The sequence below is a fragment of the Labrus mixtus genome, chromosome 2 (genome assembly GCF_963584025.1).
Source record: "Labrus mixtus chromosome 2, fLabMix1.1, whole genome shotgun sequence".
NCBI classification, from domain to species: Eukaryota; Metazoa; Chordata; class Actinopteri; order Labriformes; family Labridae; genus Labrus; species Labrus mixtus.
This window is the reverse complement of record NC_083613.1, coordinates 18990957-19011721: the sequence shown is the minus strand read 5'-3', so window position 1 is coordinate 19011721 and position 20765 is coordinate 18990957. Positions and strand designations below refer to the sequence as shown.

At 39.4% G+C, this 20765-nt stretch overlaps 1 protein-coding gene across 2 annotated transcripts; it reads right to left on the bottom strand.

Annotated features, from left to right (window-relative positions):
* Positions 1-234: 234 nt before the first annotated feature.
* lpar2b (lysophosphatidic acid receptor 2b) lies at positions 235-19130 on the bottom strand. Of its 2 annotated transcripts, none has more exons than XM_061054697.1 (5): positions 18738-19130; positions 9869-10342; positions 8107-8601; positions 5942-6201; positions 235-2389 (listed from the first exon to the last, which is right to left on the bottom strand). In XM_061054697.1, exons 2-5 carry the CDS (start codon positions 10122-10124, stop codon positions 2285-2287), a joined length of 1116 nt encoding a protein of 371 aa, XP_060910680.1. In that variant the 5' UTR covers positions 10125-10342; positions 18738-19130; the 3' UTR covers positions 235-2284. The 2 variants fall into 2 exon arrangements, with proteins under 2 accessions (XP_060910680.1, XP_060910681.1); XM_061054698.1 differs by having other exon boundaries at positions 5969-6201.
* Positions 19131-20765: the final 1635 nt, after the last annotated feature.

Sequence of the window (20765 nt, the reverse complement as noted above, 5' to 3'; positions counted from 1 at the left end):
CGATTAAAAGTAGCAGAAGTCTCTTTGAACAGACTCATTGAGATTTGCACGAATTGCGGAAACCAAAGCTTCTGAGAGAAAACTCCTTGGAAGGCTCTTTCCTACTAACATCTTGACATCAGTTCAATGCAATATTAGCATCAATTTGCTGTAATGTGTCAACTCTGAAAGCTTCATATCATCTCTTACTTGTCTTGTTTGCTCAGTCGAATCATTTAGAATTAAACACATGTCTCGGTTTGATCCATAAGACTAGATGTATGTCCTTTAATGTTTTTTTTGACATGGCAAATCTTCCAAACTGAACACTAAATACTGTACATAATATCTACAGTTACTGTGATCATAAATAAAGGTTTATATCACAATCATTTTACAAAAGCACAGAGAGCATTTGCCAAAGTGTCAGTAGCAAACAGCGAATGAAAACGTGCATATGAAAAACTAATGTTTGGAGAAGGGACAGCCTGCAATCTTAAACTAGAAAAAGAAACAATTGTGATGAGTTGAAACCCCTGCACTGCAAACAGGATCTAATCCACGATGTGTGGTCAGTGCAATTGATGAAAAATTTAAAATTAAACATCAGATAGTTTTCACCCTCTTTAAAAGATAGGACACACATTTCTTGAAGTTCTGCATAAACAAACCAGCTCGTTTAAACAGCATAATTTACATATTTTTAACAACCTGGAAACCCCGATGTAATACTAAAGTCTGTGAAAATCAATATAACAGTGGTTAACGATTTAATAATCAACAAACTAACAGTTCTTTATTAAACCCAGGGCCCGATTGTTCAAAAGCTTTATTTGGGATTTCAAATTATCCGGATTTGGAAATCCACTTCTTTTCCTCATCAGGATCAGGTACTGTAATCCAGCTAACTTTTGGTGTTTCAAATACAAACTGGATTGGATAAGCTTTACCTGTGCTCTAAAAGGAACTTCAAACGACATGCCTTGACCACAGGGGGGAACCAAAATCAACACAAACTAAAAGAGCTGCTTTAAATATCTTTTTCTACAAATATTGAGTTACTTGGTTAATTTATGATGAGGAACATTTGATCATCTTTATCTTAATGGCTACTTTATCGACAATGTCATTGTATGGATTCAGCTATTTTAAAGCAAAATATTTAAAAAATGATAATCACAAAAGATCATTTAAAAACCTTGTAATTTGATTGTATTCAAAGTCATCTCACTGTAAAGTTATATACAACACAAACTGGGGTTATACAGTAAGTGGCTAAACCACGGCTGTACTGCCTAATCCAATCCTTAGTCTTAATCCCTTTTTCTTAAAGAAAAAAAAAGTTTTGAGATTGTATACAATCTGATCGTTTTTGGGACAGATTACTTTTGAACAACTGGGCCCAGGACATCATGGCACTTGTTTCATGTGAAGCTGAAGTGGCCTCTGACAGCATCTTAAAAGTCTTAATGTATGATGTCATTTCATAGATAAAGTTACAATGACTCTACTAAATCCCAATGTTATGTTGAAACTGTTTTGATTTTGGTTGTGTGGGGTGGATTGGGGATAATTCTAGTCATTTTTCCTACCTTCATTTATCAATTAGAGTGTGTCTGATTAACAGAAATGCGGACTATTTCAACAGCAACTACAACTGCAGTTTGAAAAAGATCACATGGTGGCTCAAACAGCTCTGTAACAGTTTCAACACACTGAACATTATGACCCTCATGATTAGAGGATACAAGCTGAAGCCATTTGATACAGAACCTATTCAAACTAAATTCAACTAGATGACATAAAGACAAACACATTATCAGTCAGTTCTTCCACGCATTGCCAGTTTCTTCCAGTTATTCTGACCTCTCTCTTACAACAGCATGTGTTTAGGGGAAAACAATGGAGCTTCATTTATGTCTCAACAGGATGTAAGCTCGCCACCGTCCCCCCATGTTGTTTAGAATAGATGAGTAATGGATGGTTATTCTCCTTTCTTCTGCTGAAAGGCGACGACAGAGTGCAAATCAGCCTCTTCTGCCAACTACATTTGTATTTCAAGGTAATGTTAGCCGATTGTTAGAAGTTTCCAAGGTCTTCCTGCCCAGTGATGAAGACAACAAAAAGTATAACCATTGAGTACTGAGATCAAATCTAAACTTTACCTATAGAATAAACAGTTTCTGACCCTGTCACACTCTGAGGTCTTGTGGCTTGTGTACGTGTACATGCACAGATGGAAGGATTTCATCGTAAAGTGTCCGTCTGCACTCTGTCTCGTGTTGAAAGTTTGTGGTTGTATGCATTACTTCCACTTTTCTGAGGAGACAGGCGTGTCCTCTGAGCCTTGGCGGATGAGAAGCGTCCCGTTGCTCCTCTCTGTCAGCTCGGTGATACGAGACTTATACTTCTGAAGAGGTGGAGAGACAGATAAGAGTGTGAGGAGGGAGTTGGAACGAGGTGAGGAATCAGGAGGGGGGGGGGGGGGGGGGGGGAGAGAAATAACAAAGGAGCAGGGATTAGGTGAAGCAGGGAAAAGAGAACAGAAGAAATTGGGTTAGTCGTGTCTGAACTAGCAAAAAGAGAAAAGTCAAGCTCAGAGAGAAAGATAGAAAAAAACATGTTTATTCCTAAAACATTTCCACACAGTCTGACATGATTCCAAAATGAATATTCGACTGGTTATCGCAAAAGCAAGCATGCTGCAGACAGACGAGAGCAGACAGCATAAATGTAGGTCGATGTAGGCATTTATTTGTATTAGTTGTAACAATGTTGTACAAAAATAAACCCAGAACAATATGAACACGTTTCTAAACTGTCAAAACAACACTTAGCCTATAATAGTATGAAAACGGTAAGCATGATCGTATTGATTTATGTGAATCCTAAAGGCAAAGAATATATTTTGAATAAAAACATATCCCCTTAAAAGATTCCTCAATGGCACTCCCTTCAGGAGTGTTTATAGATAATAATTGTTCAACATCTATAAATGTTTTACTTCCTTTTAAACGTATTAGTCCCTGCACGTTTTATTATCAAAACACACAAAAACATGCACATTTGTCCGAACAATCTCCTCCTCCATCTTTTCTAATCTAATGTCACCAACAAGAGAGAAATTAAACAATATTCACACTAAAAATAAAAAGATCACACTTCCTGCTAACAGTCCAGCCTACATGTCTCTGTGTGTGTGTGTGTGTGTGTGTGTGTGTGTGTGTGTGTGTGTGTGTGTGTGTGTGTGTGTGTGTGTGTGTGTGTGTGTGTGTGTGTGTGTGTGTGTGAGAGCATGCCTCCAACATACACACATGCCAGAATAACAAGTCAGAGGAAATGTGGCAAGGAGCATGACCCACTCCAACCACAAGCACACATCTGGACACGTTTAACAAGAGCACGCAATCTGACAAACACGCACTTGCATACACACATTAGCAAACAGCTCACAGAGGACATCCAAATGTGGTGTGCCGTATAAACTAAGCAACGTTAGACAGCGCGGTGATTCCGGGCATTTGTGTAATTGCACTATATAAACGTGTTTACAGTACGAGGCAGTGTGACATTAACGTTTTATGAGATCAGAGGGCTTTGATCGAGGTCATCACCGTTTGTATTTTTTTTTGTACAAGGGTTCCGTGCCTCTCTCTGCTCATTTGCATATATTTGAACCTTTTATAGTCATTCGTATTTCCTCGTTTCTTGTTTTGTGGCTCTTAGTGGCTGTTAGGTGTTGTTTCATTAGCTTTCATGGCTTTAAAGTATCTATCTATCTTTCAAACAACAAATGATAACGGACTTTGAGTAGCGTTTCAGTTTTTAAGGGTCTCCTGACTCTTATTGAGCCACTGGGCCTTTGCCCGGTAGATTCATTCAGCTGCCCAGTCATGCAAGTACTCGTACTACAGACCAGATAGGAACCTAAAGAGCCAATCAGAGACCTCCCCAATTGAGCAGCAGTCTGCAGGTTCCAGAAAACTGTGTGAGAAAGCTATTATTGTGAACATCTGTTGATGACAGAGAACACTCCAAAGATTTATTGCGCAAAAAAGTGATTTTGGTTTGCTCATAATATAGCTTTCTCATGCAGTAATAATTTCACAACAAAATATAACGTTTGCGGGAACAAAGAGCACAATGTGTGCTCGTAATTGTCATGCAAATCTGATGTAATTCATATAAAGGCAGAGGGGAAAACAGGTCACGCTCAAGAACTAACATAAAGAGTGCTGCTACAGTTGAAGTTCACCAAATCTATAGAAAAGTTTACTTAGACAATTACAACACTTTATTTTACTTGTGTATTTCTTTCACTGTCTTTGTTCAGCTCAGGGGATCAAAACACATGTCCATTTTTCCACAAGTACCAAAATACTTGATACAAAATACTTGACCTGTACTTGACTTGAATACTTGAAGAATTAAAGAAAGGGCACCTTTTTTACCTGATGTAATTGTTTTATCTAAATCTGAACGTTGTGGTGATAGATTGAGAAGATGAAACCAAATTCGGGGTTCTGCACACTCAGGTTTGAGGAATAAAGGTGCAACACCCACACTCCTTGTTGGACAACAATGAAATCTGCACCTCTGTGAGCGCAGTGTGTGTTCCATGCTTGTATTTGCTCACTAGTTGATCTACAGTTGTTAATTAGCATTGCATTAGGCAACACAGAGCTCAACAATGAATTCAAACTTGAAGCCGTGCTGCTAAAGACGCATCAGCAGACGGCTGACTAAAACACTGCATCATTTGTTAGAAGTTACCGACTCTCTAACTCCAGTGGTTACAGTCATACTGCAGGACAACAGAGGTAAAAGAAGGAAGTTTCATATTCAACAGTGTTTAGAGCGCCTAGACAGCAGAAGCACATTTATTTAGATTTGGTCAAAGCATGACAGACAAAAAGTTAACAGCAATGACTTAACAGTTTAGCAAAGTTTAACTATAGTATACCTAGTCACTTTCTAACTATACATCCCCACATTTGAATCTAATGACAGTCTGTTTAGTGGTAAGAAGCATCAGGTGCAATCCTGCTTTATATGCAAAGCTCATGATCTGTGTTTTTAGCTTTTTCCAGGGGACGAAATGATATTCAGTTTAAACTGTTTTTTTTTTTTTTAGAGGATTCTATGTTGCATTGCATTTAAAATGTGTCGTATTCCTTTTGTCGAAAAGGTGGTGGAGTTAAGTACTCCAGAGTACTGAGTGAGAAAACCTTGACTCAAAATCTAACTAAAAAAAGAAAAAGAAAGAAAACCACAATGATGTCTCCTTAAGCCTGCAATAGAAAACTTGGGTGGCCACTTTGGTGCTGCAGAAACAGTCTTAACACAACACTGAATAATCAACATATCTCTTTTAGTTTCTGATTTGAACAAAGGCAGTTAAGTAGAAACATAAGCTTTCATTTGGATTTGTCTATCTGTCGACCAAATAAAGTCTAATATCAACTAAAAAGGGATTATTTGAGGGTCTTTAGTCACTAAAACATTTTAAAATGCTACACTATGCTTACCAGCTAGCTGCCAGTGCTGGATGGGTTGTGTACATAAAAATAAAACAGAAAGAGGCCATGAGAGCAGGATGAGTGAATCAGAACATTTAAATGAATGGTTGACTGACTTGTAAAATACTTGCTAATGCACAGGGTGGGTAAGTGGAAGTTTCTTTTCAATGGGAATGGCCAGAGGTTTCATCTTTGTCTTTACTATGAAAAAAAAGGGGTTTTTTGGAGTGAAAGGTAAGACTGCAGCTAAGGAGCTGAATTTAAAGGTAACCTGACATTTTATAGTGACCATCTTATTAGTTGGTCATAAAAAGCTGCAAAGACTGGTGACTGTAGTGGTCATACTTTTAGTTTTGGTTCTCAGTGTGATTTCTCTTTAAGAGTCCTTAGTGCGAGTGGTTGTTTTGTTTGTGATTGCTGTCTTCATTGCTCTCAGACAATACCTCGCGGTCCAGGGTGTTAAAATGCACTTCAGAGCTGCTCTTTGCATTGCCGCGCCGTCGGCATAGGCAGCACAGGATCTCCTTGAAGGTCCTCCTCATGTCTTTGTCCCTGAACGAGTAGATGATGGGGTTGACGAAGGAGTTGCACTCCGCCAGCACAAGGCAGTACTTCTCGTAGCGCAGCACCTTGCACTTGTCGCAGCCCAGACCATCGAGCAGCAGCACCACCAGGCCGGGCGTCCAGCAGAGCACAAAACAGCCTGATGGGGGAGGACGGAGAGGGAGAGTACATACGGTTGTTAGGAGACTTGTAATAACAGTGAAAATCAACAAGAGGAGTCAAATATAAAAGAGGAGGATAGAAGAAGAAGAAGAAGAAGAAGAAGAAGGGCAGCTAGGTGAGAAAGGGAATGTACTGTTAATTCCTATCTGGACAATGTGCGCACACACACACACACACACACACACCCACACACACAGAGATACATAACATGTTGGCATGTGGACTGGGTTTAGTCTGTATGATCAGATTTCATTATCATAATACTCGATGAGGCAGCTCAGGAATTCATTATGTGCACACACACACGCAGCACGTTCAGAGCTGGATAATGTAAACGCATGGGCTACAGACGGAAACGATGTGGTAACACACACACATACATGAACAGTGTGTAATGCATTCCTCAGTCCCTGACCATAACCTTAAGTGTCACAACTACATGCCGATCCTCACATTAAAATCTGAACCCAAGTCTTAACTCTGAGAGAGGAATTTGACGGCATGACAAAAAGCCAATATATCCCAATTATATTGAGAAAAAAAAAAAAGACCTCAACGTCAAGGTCAAAACCTTTGAGGCGGTCCTCGCAAACATAGAAGACTGATGTGTGGTGGTGTCGTATTTTCAGGAGAGGAGCTGTTTTCTGTCACAGGAACTGAACTATGCAGCTCACTGTCAGGGCATGCTCGGGGTTTTCCTCGCCCTCCTCACATGCCAGAGGTGCTGAATACTGGCTGCTTGGCGACGGGAGAAAGACAAGTAACATTTTAAAAACTTTGAGGAATTTAATCGAAAGTTCAAAATGCGAGAGCCGGAGAGTTGGGGAGGCTGGGAAAAGAGAGAGGAGAGGAGCAAACAAGTGCAGCAGAAAACAAGAGAAATCAGGGCAGGAGAAGGAGTGATATGTTGGGGGAGTAAAGTCTGTTTTAACAAGTAGAGACGTGCGGAGAGAGAAGCCTGCATGCCTGTGTGTGTGTGTGTGTGTGTGTGTGTGTGTGTGTGTGTGTGTGTGTGTGTGTGTTCTGTGTGTGTGTGTGTGTGTGTGTTCTGTGTGTGTGTGTGCTGTCTGCCCCTAACATGGCAACATCTGAGCATCATAGCAATATGTAGTAATCTCTGTACAATTTGTAAGTTCCAACAACCATCTTTTAGTCTGTTTAATGATGTCTCTTCATGTAAGTATACCTTGTTTGTAGTACAAGGAGAGATTTCTGTGTTTGGTCTGTCAACAGATAGATTTTCAGTGGAAATACCAGATGAAAGCACATCATCCCTGAGCATTATGAACAGTTCTCACTTAAAGTTAGATTATTGCTCGTTCAATCTTCTGGGATCTGGGATCACTGTTCTATACCCACGTTCAATCACTTTCCTGATCAAGCTACTCTTCTATCAGCAAAGCCTCCAACACATGCTGTCTTTTTGACAGGTTTGAGACTTTGCTTAAAGCTGCGAGGTGGAACATGACACAGGTGAAGCTGCACCGATTGGTCCATTATTGAATTGAAGAATTGACATGCATTTCCAAATTTTCTGATAAAGGACTACAAATGTTGAAGTCTATGTTGAAGTTGCTGCTTTTTTTTTTTTTTGCCATTCATGATACTAAATGAAGAATGTTTGAGTGTCAGACTTCTGGTTGCACAAAGAAACACTTTGGAGAAGTCACTTTGGGGTCTGGGAAATTGTGATTGACATTTTTTTAATGTATCACAGACGGAGTAATAAATCCCCCAAAAATGACCGGGTAATACGATTGTTAATTGTAGCCCTAGACTCTGTTGTCTCTGTTATACATACATCGACATAAAGCACACACTGAGTTATTGTACTTGAGGTTAACAGTATTTTAAGTTGTGTTAAAGAAAAGTGTTTCCTCACCCAGGATCATGGAGACCGTCTTCATCAGGTTGAACACAGTCTCTCTGTGCCTCATCTGGCTGGTGTGATGCGACATCTGCTTGCTCTTGTGCCTCACATAGACAAATATTCGGGTGTAGACGGCCACCATGACGGAGAAGATGAGCAGGTTGAGGCCGGCCCAGAACACCAGATAGCTGCGACTGTACATGGGCGCCATGGTGGAGCAGTTAATCAGGTCACACAGGCAGTGCCAGCCCATGGTGGGAACCAGGCCCATGACGATGGCCACCAGCCAGATGAAGATCATGATGACGAAGACCCGCCGCGTGCTCATCTTACTATGCAGCTGCATGTTGAAGATGGTCTGATGGCGCTCCACGGCCACAGCCAGCAGGTTTAAGACCGAAGCTGTCAGGCTGGTGTCGATCAGCCCCTGGCGCACAAACCACTGGTGCTTAGACAGCTTAATGGTCCAGGGACCAGTATGAAACATCAAGTGCAGGTAGGAGACACCTGGAGAGAGGAAAGTCCGCGGTCAATACCACACAAAGGATTGAAAAGAGCTACAAAACACTTCACATGGTGGCTTATTTTGTTCTTTTAAGGCTTGCATGCTAAAATTATTAGGTATTTAAAATGTACCTGTTCTAGAAGTGACAGTATAATACTCTATTTTACTATCTAGTCATTTTTGGATGTCAACTTCAAAATTGTTTTCACTTGGTTTTCAATACTATAGTGCATAGTTATTGTTGCAGAAGATATTTAAGAAGAATAGTGAACAATGGATTAACACTGCATTAAAAAAAAACAACCTAAGTATTATAGCTTCATTTAAAAAGAGTGAAGCAGGTTTTGATGTCTTTAGGGCATATAGTGCGAGATAAAATCCAAGCAGCCTAAAACACAATCACGTTTTCTATTCTAACTGTTTTAATAGGATGACTAAGTGTTTTACATTCATTAAATGAGTCTGTGGAAAATCTCATTCTTCAGTGAGAGCTAACAAAATGACAAAGCTTGGTTCCTCAGACTGTTGGGTTAACCAGGCATCATTTAAGACTGTTTTTCTAGTATTTTAATAACATAAGAATACAATTAAACACCGAGCACATACTGACCGGCCAAAGTGCGAGAGTAAGATGGAGTATCAGAAGGGACAATAAGACTAAGAATGGGTACTTTCAGAGCTTAATGCTTGCCTAATTGACACATCATTTATCATTACTGTAACAGTTTTTTATTACCACCATTATTTGAGTAGAGTTTTTATATGGTGTTTATTGTGTTTGTCTGTTTGTTTATTGAAGACCTGCTTTACTGCCTTTCAATGTTTTTTATGAAACAGACAATAAAGATCGTTTCTATCAGACCTCGGTTTGCAGCATTCTCCGATCATTTCAAGTAAGACTCAGCGGTGTAGTGCAGGGTATACACCCTGTACCCTACATATACAGGGTATAGGGTTTTTCATCCTCCATAGGGTATACCCACTTAGATCTCCTCTGATTAACAAATATTCAGCAGTATATTGCATTTATTTTTCGTAGGATGGTGAAGGGATGACCTTTCCTACTCTGTCTTTATTTGGCTAGTACACACTAAGTAAATATGCGTAAAGAGTAGTCTTCAATGTCACTGTTTATAACAGAGGCTGTTTATCCTCTGTTGGAAGAGCAACTTAAAAATATATTTAAGGATCAATTTAAGAGTATAGCCGCTTCTTTAGGCACCACTACATCACTGGAAAGACTTTATGAAAATTAAAAAACTGTTGTACCTGAAAAGAGGTCTGCCAAAGCCAGGTTACCCAGCAGGTAGTAGATGGGAAAGTGAAAGCGTCTGTTCTTTAAAATGGCGCCCATGACCAAAAGGTTTGAGAAGATGACGATGAAGCAGACCGTCATGCCCAGAGTGACAATCACATAGTCACGTTTTCGCCAGTGGTCGCTGATGTTTTTCCCACTCTCCTCATAGAAAAACTTGACGCTTCTGTTGTAGTAGCAACCCTCCTTGTCTGCAGTTTGGGTGTCCATGTTGAGATGTCAGGTGGATGATGATCAGAGAAGAGGCAGAGGGGATAAAGAGGAGAGCGGTGTTGCAGAGGAGAGGCGGAGAGGAAAGTTTAGGGCTTCATTCAGACTCGCCCGTCCCAATGGTTTGGAGATCCGCATGCCATCAGCTGGACAGGTGAGGACTGGAAGGATCCAAGTCTGAGGCCTCCACTGGAACTCTGGAGTCACTGGTCTGTAATCTGCAGAGAAAAGAAGTGTTAGTTTTAAGACAACTATAGAAAGCACTAAACCTACAACAACAACAAGGTCTGTGGAAAGTGCTGGTGAAAAGTCTAGATTGAAAATTATACTTCTAAACTGAAAACAGCTGATAACATTCAACATTAGAATATGAGAAGAGCAACAGGTCAACCAAGCAGTCCAGGACAAACAACCACACATGAAACATGGCTAAAATGAAAAAGGGAAGCTGTACCAGACATTTGTATTTGCACTGAACCACAAAGTCAAAGCTTCCATTTTGAAAGGAAAATGCTCTCCGGCTGCAGAGTTTGAAATAGCCAATAAAGGACATTCTATCAGTCTGTTATCAGAATCAGAATCGGGTTTTATTGCCAAGTACATTAACACATACAAGGAATTTGACTTGGTGTATTGGTGCTAAACAATTAACAAGGAAATAACGCAGAGCTAGCAACAACTTAAATAATACAGTATAAGAAGCTATTACACTATATGAAATAGAATTTAAAAATGTCAAATATAAAAAATAAAAAACACAAAATGTACCAACGGTGCAATGTGGGAGCTGTGTAGTGGACTATGAGAAAACATATCTTATAGTGTATTGTTATTAACTTGAGGTCATAACAGATTTTAGATGAAATGGATGAGGTCTTCAGCTTCTTTTACTACTAAATGGTACAACAAATAGGCCTACTACTAATAATAAAAACATGCAAACAATGTTTAAAATCCAATTCAGGAAAAAAAAGGTGTATTCACAAACTTACTTGTTTGCTAGTTATGTTAAACCAGAACATCTTGATAAGCAGCAGCAGTAATTATCATATAAGTAGAGCTCAATGAGCAGCATCTATACAGGCTTGACAAGTCACGACAGGAACATGGAAGAGCTTCATGACGGTGAAGCTATAATTGAAACCAACCACAGCAGAGTCCAGTCTTCAATTCAAGACACATTTCAAATGTGGCCCCACAGCAACATGCTTTAATCCTCTATTTACAGTAAACTTGCATGAGGTGTACAGTGCGTTTTGAGTCAACAACCCTCACTCACACACTCTGTTTTCATGTGTAAGCCAGCGATGCGCCACAACGCACACTGCACTGCACCATTGCTTTCAAGTTGCACTTCGTTGACAATGGAAACAGCAGAGCAGCTCCCTGCAGCAGAGACACACCTCACAATTACACAATCCAGCTATGTAACTCTATCTCAATCCAAACATGCACAACACACACATGCACGCATAGGGAGGGAACCTCAGTGACCCACTCTCCAGCCGAGGGTTGTGCGGGGAGAGAAATCTAAAACAGAACAATTTGCAGAAAGAGTGAGAACTTTGGAGGCTTAAGAATGAAATAATGGACGAGGCTGGGAGAGAAGGGTTTGATTAAAGGACACATAAAACAGTTGAGGAAAGTGCAAAAAGAAATCTTGACTTGCACATGAATAGAAGAGTTTGTGTTGTGGGTACATAGAGATGTGTTTCGCTGACTTAAGCTGTATAAAAGTTCTCATCTGTGTGGTTTGCAGAAAAAGAAGTGGGAGACCACGTCATGTCTTTTTCGATTTCTGTTGAGGCCTCTGCAGCACATGAGCTGTCAACCGAGCACAAGAACTACAGTTGATCTTTGACACCAGACCCTTCAGATCAAAGTCGTGTACACACAGTCGCTTCCTTTCCTTCCCATTTGGACAGTCAGTGAACTCTGTGGCTGACCTCTCTGATTGTCTTTTTTGTCTCTGTCACTATCATGATGTTGTGTTTAAATAAGAGCTTAAAGAGATAATGACTTCAACTTTTAAGCTGACTTTCATGACAATCATACCTCAACTTTGCTTGCTTTCGGCCAGAAAACAAGCCTTTAAATCTTTTTTTCAAAGATGATAATGAGCAAAAACCACCTCATCAAAGAACAAATAATTCAGACAGGACATTTAGAGGCAGCCCTGGTAGTTCTGTTAGTGTCTAAAAGTGAACTAGACACATTTGGCTTGATACCAAAAAAGGAGAGATAGTCTTCTCTAGCTGTGATGTTGGACTGATAGTTTTCTATAGTTGAAGTAAAAATTAAAATAAAAGTGCTGGATTCAGATCTTAAAATGCTGTGAAAACTGTCTACTTCATTGGAGTGTTTATTGCCTTAACAAAAAAAAAATGACAATAAATGTTCATCAAGGTTGATTTTTCATGATGAAGACGAGACGATGCTGATGAAAGATCTTTGATAATAAAAACTCTAACAACACTTTTTTGGGTTTTCATTAACGTGCGAAACAGGACTAAAATGTTTGTGGCGGACTGTGGGACATTCAACATCCATGATATTTCCCCCAAACTATGCAAGTAATCCGTTTGTAAACAGTCAAGCACGAGAGAGTGTGCATGTGTGTGTGTGCACACGTGAAGCAGAGCACTGCAGCTGTTGTGACAACAAGCAGAAACGAGCTTACGATAGTCTCCACTAAAGTCTGAATGGTATTTTTTTAAAGATGAATAAAAAGTTGTTTATCAGGTCAAATCTGTAGCTCTTTTCTCGTTTGAAAGAACTCCACTTGAACCTCCATTTGAAGTAGCAAATATCAGTATTGACAATATATTGTGTTTTAGAAATGAAAGTAGGCTATTGATGGATCAGTAATATGTTCCCTGTGAGTTTATTATGAGTATATTCATATTACGAAAACAAGCCAGATAGTTCCAGGGGGAAGTCACACGGAAACATTTGTGTTACATTTGTATCACCAACATCTATTGTACAAATCTTTTCAGTGGAAAGTTAAAAGAGAAATTCACTGCTCTATAATTTCCCCTCTGACGCAGATACCAGTACTTTTACATAGGGCACCTACAGAAATGAAACTAACAGACACAGCGAAAGAGGCTGACTGAAACACAATAAAGAGAAAAAGATTCCGCATCTGTACTGATCATATAGAAACTGACGCATACAGACATGACCACAACTGGCCACCGGTTATCTTCTTTCAGTTAGGATGGAACAACAGATGGCTAGTTACCTCAATGATCAATTCGTTGTTATTAACTACCAGTTTGGAGAGTCTGATGGGGGACGACACAGAGTTCTAGCTTCATTAACAACCTGAAAGGCCTTTGAGAAAACCAGGCATGCATGACTGTTATTTTTCTCTATCGGCTACTCTCGGCTTATGTCGGCTGTTTCTCTCTAGTTTAAAAAAAAAAACAGTTCCAGCAGCCTCCAGCCGTCTTTAGACTAGAGACGTTCCACTTTTTTCTGTTTCCGATACATAGTGATACCGATACTGATGCTGTGGTAAACCCAGCATTGCATTGCGCTGACGTTGCATAATAAACAGTAAGCAGCAACACCTGCTTCAAAATTAAATCTTTTAAACTGAAGTGTAAGAATTGTACTTTTCAACATAAAGAAGGAACTGTTCCATGTCGTCTGAACGTTGTAATGGAGACGAGTTCTTACAGTTCAGTCTGAATGTCTTCAAAGCGAGAGTTGAGAGTGTTTAAAGTGCCCAACCATATAGTTCTTGATCAGTGACATGGATTGTGGCCGTCAGTCCGATATTGAAAATTTCACCCATATCGGACCCGATACCGATATAAGATCAGATCGGTCCCATCTTTTGAGACAACACTTATCTTACTCACTTAAGTAAAGAACAGCTTCTTACGTTTTCCAACAGTCACAAAACCAAACTTATAATATTTTCAGCAAAGAGTCACGCAACGGCTTTACAACAACTTTTCAGTGAGCACCTTAAGGGCTAAAACTAATTTCAAATAGCTTAGATCATCCTTTCCGAGGGACTTTGCAAACAGTCAATAAAAAGCAGTAAAGTGAGACTAAACACATGTAACTTCTGAAGCAAAGGTCACAAAGCTCTTTGTCATATAAGTGCAACACAGTTCTTGTTTACTGCCCTTCTTTACAGCATACAAAGACAAACTGAATGACTCCTTCATGAGCTAAAGGTACGCGATGGATGGACTGATGCAGTGAGCAACAGACGCCAAGTCAACAGGTGTTAAAGGCTGAATTTATAGTGACTAAGTTACGTGTTATTGGATCTTTTTCCTTTTGCAATTAGAGTCATCAAAGTTTAAAAAGTCTTCTCAGACACATATGAATCCATACAGTGATTATGCAGCCACAGGTTTAGAACTTTAGCAGCTGCAGCTGCACACCGCGGCGTGGAACAACCAGATCTAAATCAGCAGAGTTTCAACAGAAATCATGAATTCATCACACCCGTTTCCAGCTGCGGAAGGAGGCTCATTTCCGCGTACATTTCAAGAAAAAAATACATCGAGTACATGCCTTGCATTGAGAGCATCAGAAAACTGAATTGAATAAATGTAGTTTTGCATATGTGTTATGAATATTAAAGACAAGGGACATGATTTTGGTATCTGGAGCATCTGGATTTTGTTTGCGGTGAGTTTGATTTTGTACGTTATTGAACCATCACAACTGAACAGGGTTTTGATTTCACTTGAATGCAAGTTGTTTGTATCTGTGGATGCCTGTATGTTTGTGCACTTTCAAGTGAAGCTTTTCAAATGTTCCACAATAGTATAATGACAATAAAGACTTTCTATTTCTTTTGACACTTCCTGAACCTTGATCTTATTGTGTACGAGCTGTGTGTCTGTTTCCAAAGAAAGGTGACAGAACCTTTACTTGTATGGGTCACCAGGCCATCACTGTGGTGCTTTCACTCCGTGTGGCTCTATAGGGGCCTGCATTTGTATGACTGTGTGTTTTCATGCACCATATGCCTGTGTTTGTGTGTGAATGGACTGGGTTGAATCAGTAAACACTAGTTTGAATGCAAACCGGTCATTACCAGCGCAGCCACACCCGAGTCTCTTCTTCTCCCTCCTCCTAGCTTTCTGCCTCTCTCTGAAAGTAGATCCTCAGCATGTCAACTTCAGTCAGCAAGTTTTTTGCGATAGGAAAGATTTACAGCACACACACCCGATACTAAAACCCATACTGCAGAGGAGGTGGTGTTGACTGTTTCAACCTCTAATTCCAGGTAGAAACCAAAATTCTGCTCACCTCCTCAGGAGTTTTCTCTCAGGGGTTCATTCTTTGTAATTAACGGCCCCCTCTAAACCACGTCCATCCAGCTGTGAAGTACAGACGTGCAAATGCTGGGACCAACGGGTATAGCATCTGCGCTTTACCTTTATCTATGTAATCAGACAGACACATGCACAAACACTTCCTGCATGAACTGAAACCCAATCTAAAACCAAATCTACCTATGGGTACAATGAAAGTTACCTCACCTTACCCGATTGTAACAAAAGATGAAAACTTCTAGAGAATAAACACACTTCTGGAGAAGATTAAATTCACATTATATGTTGACACAAAATGCAAAAATAACAAGCTAAATATCACCTAAAAACTCTGCATCTGACATCTGTAAATCTCAATATCATCTCCGTGGAGGGAGGCATGTCAGAGTAAGACTGCAGATTGTTTACCTGAAGTGTTTAAGAAGAGTTCAAAACAGGATTCACTGACACAATGTTAGACATACGGTATTTCCCTTCTTCTCTTTGTCTTTGACAACTCATCTGCTCACTTTATGATCTCACAGTGAGTTGTTTTATATGATAGTGGGCTTAACTATCACTAATCATGCACAGCTTTATAGCAAGAATCTACATTAAGATCATGTTTACAGCCAAATATGTTTACACGAACAAGCAGTTTCTCTTGGTGTTTTGGGTGCAAGAAAAACCCACAAAAAGCAAAACAAACCAACAGTTCAACTTTTCAAAAAACAAAATGCCCTCAAAACCTTTTAGTTCCTGCTTCTCAGAGCAGAGAATGTCTTATTTTACTGGGTTTAATGTCATTGCTGGTCAAATGTCTTTATGTTTTTTTACTGTCTGTTGGGCAAAGCAGGCCTTTCTAAGAGACACCCTGGTATTTCATCCAATCTATATGACATTTCAATATGTTTCTCTTTAAAGCAATAGAGCTCGTAGATCTAAAATCAGTTGGAGGCAGCCTTCTGAACTTCTCGGCCACTTTCTCTATAAACTGTAAATTTATTCAGGAGTAAATCATTTTCTTGTATCAGTCTGAAAGTTCTTATTTTGACTTTTGGTAACACAAAAATAAAATAACAAGATGGATGATAATGAAATACCTAAGATTAAGTACAACTTGTTTCATATTCCTTACTTTGAATAATCTATTTGGCTACTAGATAACATTTACTTCCAACCAAAGACGCCAAAGTTCTAAATATATAATGGTCTAAGTACAAACTGAACTGTGCATGAAGAAAAACAGCCTTTAAATCTTTTTTTCAAAGATGATAATGAGCAAAAACCACCTCATCAAAGAACAAATAATTCAGACAGGACATTCAGAGGCAGCTCTGGTAGTTCTGTTAGTGTCTAAAAGTGAACTAGACACATTTGGCTTGATACCAAAAAAGGAGAGATAGTCTTCTCTAGCTGTGATGTTGGACTGATAGTTTTCTATAGTTGAAGTAAAAATTTAAATAAAAGTGCTGGATTCAGATCTTAAAATGCTGTGAAAACTGTCTACTTCATTGGAGTGTTTATTGCCTTAACAAAAAAAAAATGACAATAAATGTTCATCAAGGTTGATTTTTCATGATGAAGACGAGACGATGCTGATGAAAGATCTTTGATAATAAAAACTCTAACAACACTTTTTTTGGTTTTCATTAACGTGCGAAACAGGACTAAAATGTTTGTGGCGGACTGTGGGACATTCAACATCCATGATATTTCCCCCAAAATATGCAAGTAATCCGTTTGTAAACAGTCGAGAGAGTGTGCATGTGTGTGTGTGCACACGTGAAGCAGAGCACTGCAGCTGTTGTGACAACAAGCAGAAACGAGCTTACGATAGTCTCCACTAAAGTCTGAATGGTATTTTTTTAAAGATGAATAAAAAGTTGTTTATCAGGTCAAATCTGTAGCTCTTTTCTCGTTTGAAAGAACTCCACTTGAACCTCCATTTGAAGTAGCAAATATCAGTATTGACAATATATTGTGTTTTAGAATTGAAAGTAGGCTATTGATGGATCAGTAATATGTTCCCTGTGAGTTTATTATGAGTATATTCATATTACAGCAGCAGCAGCAGCAGCAGTAGTAGGCCTATGTGTGCTGCATTTTAGTGCTTTACCTGGGTTCAAGGTTTTGCACATGTTTAAGAGAGTTTAGAAAAACAGCTAATACAACCTGTCTCCTTTCTGATACCTGTGATAGACTTATAGAAAAAGTTTAAAGAGAGAAAATGTTTTGACCAAAGATTAAAATGGCATGACTTTTTATTGACTAAAACTGGACTAAAATGTTTTGAGTTGTCATCTCCGTCCACGAAAAACAAGACTAAAACTATAAAAGGGGTAAAACACTATACAATGAGACGAAGACTAATTAGCATGTTTGTCTAAAGACTAAATCTAAAACAGCTGCCAAAATGAACATGGCTATATTGTTTTAAATGCAAGTCATTTGAATTAGTGTCTGTGCCTGACAAAAAGTCACAAGTTTGTCTCTTTTGACTGTTTTCTGATATTTTATTTAGGCTACTAAAAGATTCATAAATGTATGAAAATAGAATTAATGTCTTAAAATGCAATATTAGGCTATTGCATCCTGTTAGATTGTTTTATGACCCCTGATGACTGTTAATGTAAAAAAAAACAAAAAACTATTACCTTAGTTCAACACAACACACCTAGCCTACTATTTACAACCTGAGAAATCGCCATTAGTCAACACAATGTAACCGAAAACTGGACTTCACAACCTCCACAAAGACTTAGAACAGGACTGTTGTTCTGGATTGCATTTCATTGTACAGGTAACACCTGCACTATGAAATGTTCACTGTAAAACCTTACCATGTCATTTGACTATTTGGGGCATATTTTGTCAATTTATAGGCTCTAAACTGTAACCTGCATTTTACAGCATGATGACGGTAAACTAGGCCATGTACTTTCTTCACGCAGTTACAGTGCAAATGTTTTATCTCCAATCTGGCGTTGAAGAAAACAACACAGCCCTTCTTGAGACATAAATCTCTTTGTAGGATTAAAACATGTCATCATTTCTCAGAAAGGGCAAGATCTAACTGACAGTGATGGGGATGTTCAAGCTGTAATGAACTCCAGACTTCAGAGACAGATGTCTTAGCATAGGCATATACTAATGAAACCTTTCGAAAGACGAACAGTAAAAAACACAAAAACACACAAACACACCTGTTGCTGTAGGCCTATACGGAACTTCTCCAACTTCACACATTCAAAAAAAATTTGCCTGTAATAATTTGACACAAATAGAAAACGCTGTAAGAGGGAGAAGAATCGTAACTCACCTTTAGGATACTTGTGAATACGAACTCGTTTGCCAAGTAAATCCAGATCCTCGTCGAGTATGGACGTAGTCTACCTGAGGTCACCTCCACGAGCACTTTGAACTCCCTTTTGTAAAATGCGACTGATGGAAAAAATGATTTAGCCTATTGTGTCGATAAATCTGTTCCAATCAGGGCTCGGTTTCAGCCATTTGTTTCCGTCCTCAATGAGTCAAACTTTGTTCAGAAAAAGTGTCCTTCACCTGTGTTTGGACTTTCTCCTTGCTTCCGGTAGTTTTTTTAGGCGGTTGTTACCTGCGCGCAGTGATCCGCGCAATGGAGCAGAATGGGTGCGGCACGGATAAACTGCTGCTGCTGCTGCCGCCTCCGTGTGTGACAAAGGAGCGAGCTGAAGACATTTGGTATGCGGCTTCTGCCAACCTGAGCGCGTGGTATCCTCCCCCCCTTAGCTGACGAGGAGGTTAAACAGCCAATAACTGAGTGGAGCTGAGGTTGCTTGACAGAACGACTCGGGAATATCTTCTGTACGATTTTGACATGGTGGGAGGTGAATCATTGATGGCCAAGGCAAGTAAGGGTACTAAAAAAAAAAACTAAATTAGCCTAACCTTTTTTCACTTTTTCACTGATTATTTGAAGTGCAAGGAAATGAACAACACATTCTTACAAGAGCTTAAAAACATGAGCATAATTGATCAAATAACAGTTTTAGGCAGTGTGCGCCACTTTTGAGGAATTTGTACCTTACTTTACATTTTACATTCCATCTAATTTGTTAATCTTAACTGCTTCTCAGGGTCCGATTAATACAACATTCAGTCAAAAAATACATTTTGATGTATTATTTTACACCAAGAAAATATTTGAGTACATTTACAAGCTTCACAAGCTATTTTCAACTCTGAAACTTAACCACAACTTTCACTTGCGTTTGTGGTTAAAATGCAGTATACATATACGTGACAGCAGTCATTCCAGCTGTGGACCTTTATGTTTGTGTCTCTCCTCCATGTTTCCTGTCTGTCATCTTTCAACTGCAGATTGAATAAAGGGGAAATGCCTTAAATTCTTAAATCTACTGCCTCTGCTTTAAGCTAATGGGTAGAAAGTCCCCAAAGAATGAAAACAACCCTCTGATGTGCCGGTACCTCAAAATATTAGCTTAGTATTCTTCTCGACCGTTCTACATTACAGTGTAGGGTGGTCTCTTTACACTGTGAGAGACCACTCTACACTTTTCAGTCTTTTTTTTTTTTAAATCTCCATCCTAGCAGCTGCACTTTCTGCTTTTCTTTCAGTGCAAAGCACGACTAATCCATTTCATGGTTCGAATCCCTTCATTTTTTTCGCCATTGTATGGATGAGATTTGTGCAGGTTGTTGTGTGTCAGGAGATTATTGTTATGCCAACATTGTCCCTCTGTAGCAGAATATCTGGTTCAAACTCGGATGCCGTCATCTTAAAAGTGATTTCACATTTGTGTATAAAGTCCCATTTTATTAAACAACCAGTGAGAGAAGCTGTTAATGGGTCTTAACTATTCAACAAGTACACTCAATCCAATTTTCAATCTCATTTGGAAACCTTCCAAATCCCAAACCTTCATTGGGTATTCTGTCCTCTGTCTTATCAAAAGCAAATCTTCCTCGTGTACTTTACAATAAGGACAGTGACAGCCGCAGAACCAACACCAGAAACAATGGGCTGTCAGGCTCATCTTTAATTCAGAGGATGAGGGCACGAGGCCTGCAGGCAGCATAGATCAGCAGTGAGAGGGCAGAGTCAAGAGAGGATGTTTAACATCAAACCAATGTCTGAAACAATGCAGCACTTAAAAAAACAAAACGGAGCCACACATTTTTCTCCTGAACACAACAAGTGTGGTCCTGCTGACGGATTCCAAACCCATCTGTCATGCGCTGCTCAATTGCTCAATTGCTCGACTGAAGTAGAAGTTTCTTCAATCGATTGTTATTACTTCTAACAACCAGCAGGGGGAGAGTCTTCTGGCTTCTCAAGGAGCTGTTT

Coding starts and splice junctions, on each gene's coding strand:
- lpar2b (XM_061054697.1), bottom strand. CDS start 10,124: ATGGACACCCAAACTGCAGACAAGGAGGGTTGCTACTACAACAGAAGC. Junction 8,602..9,868: donor TTTGGCAGACCTCTTTTCAG/GTACAACAGTTT, acceptor TCCTCTCTCCAG/GTGTCTCCTACCTGCACTTG. Junction 6,202..8,106: donor GACGGTCTCCATGATCCTGG/GTGAGGAAACAC, acceptor CTCCCCCATCAG/GCTGTTTTGTGCTCTGCTGG.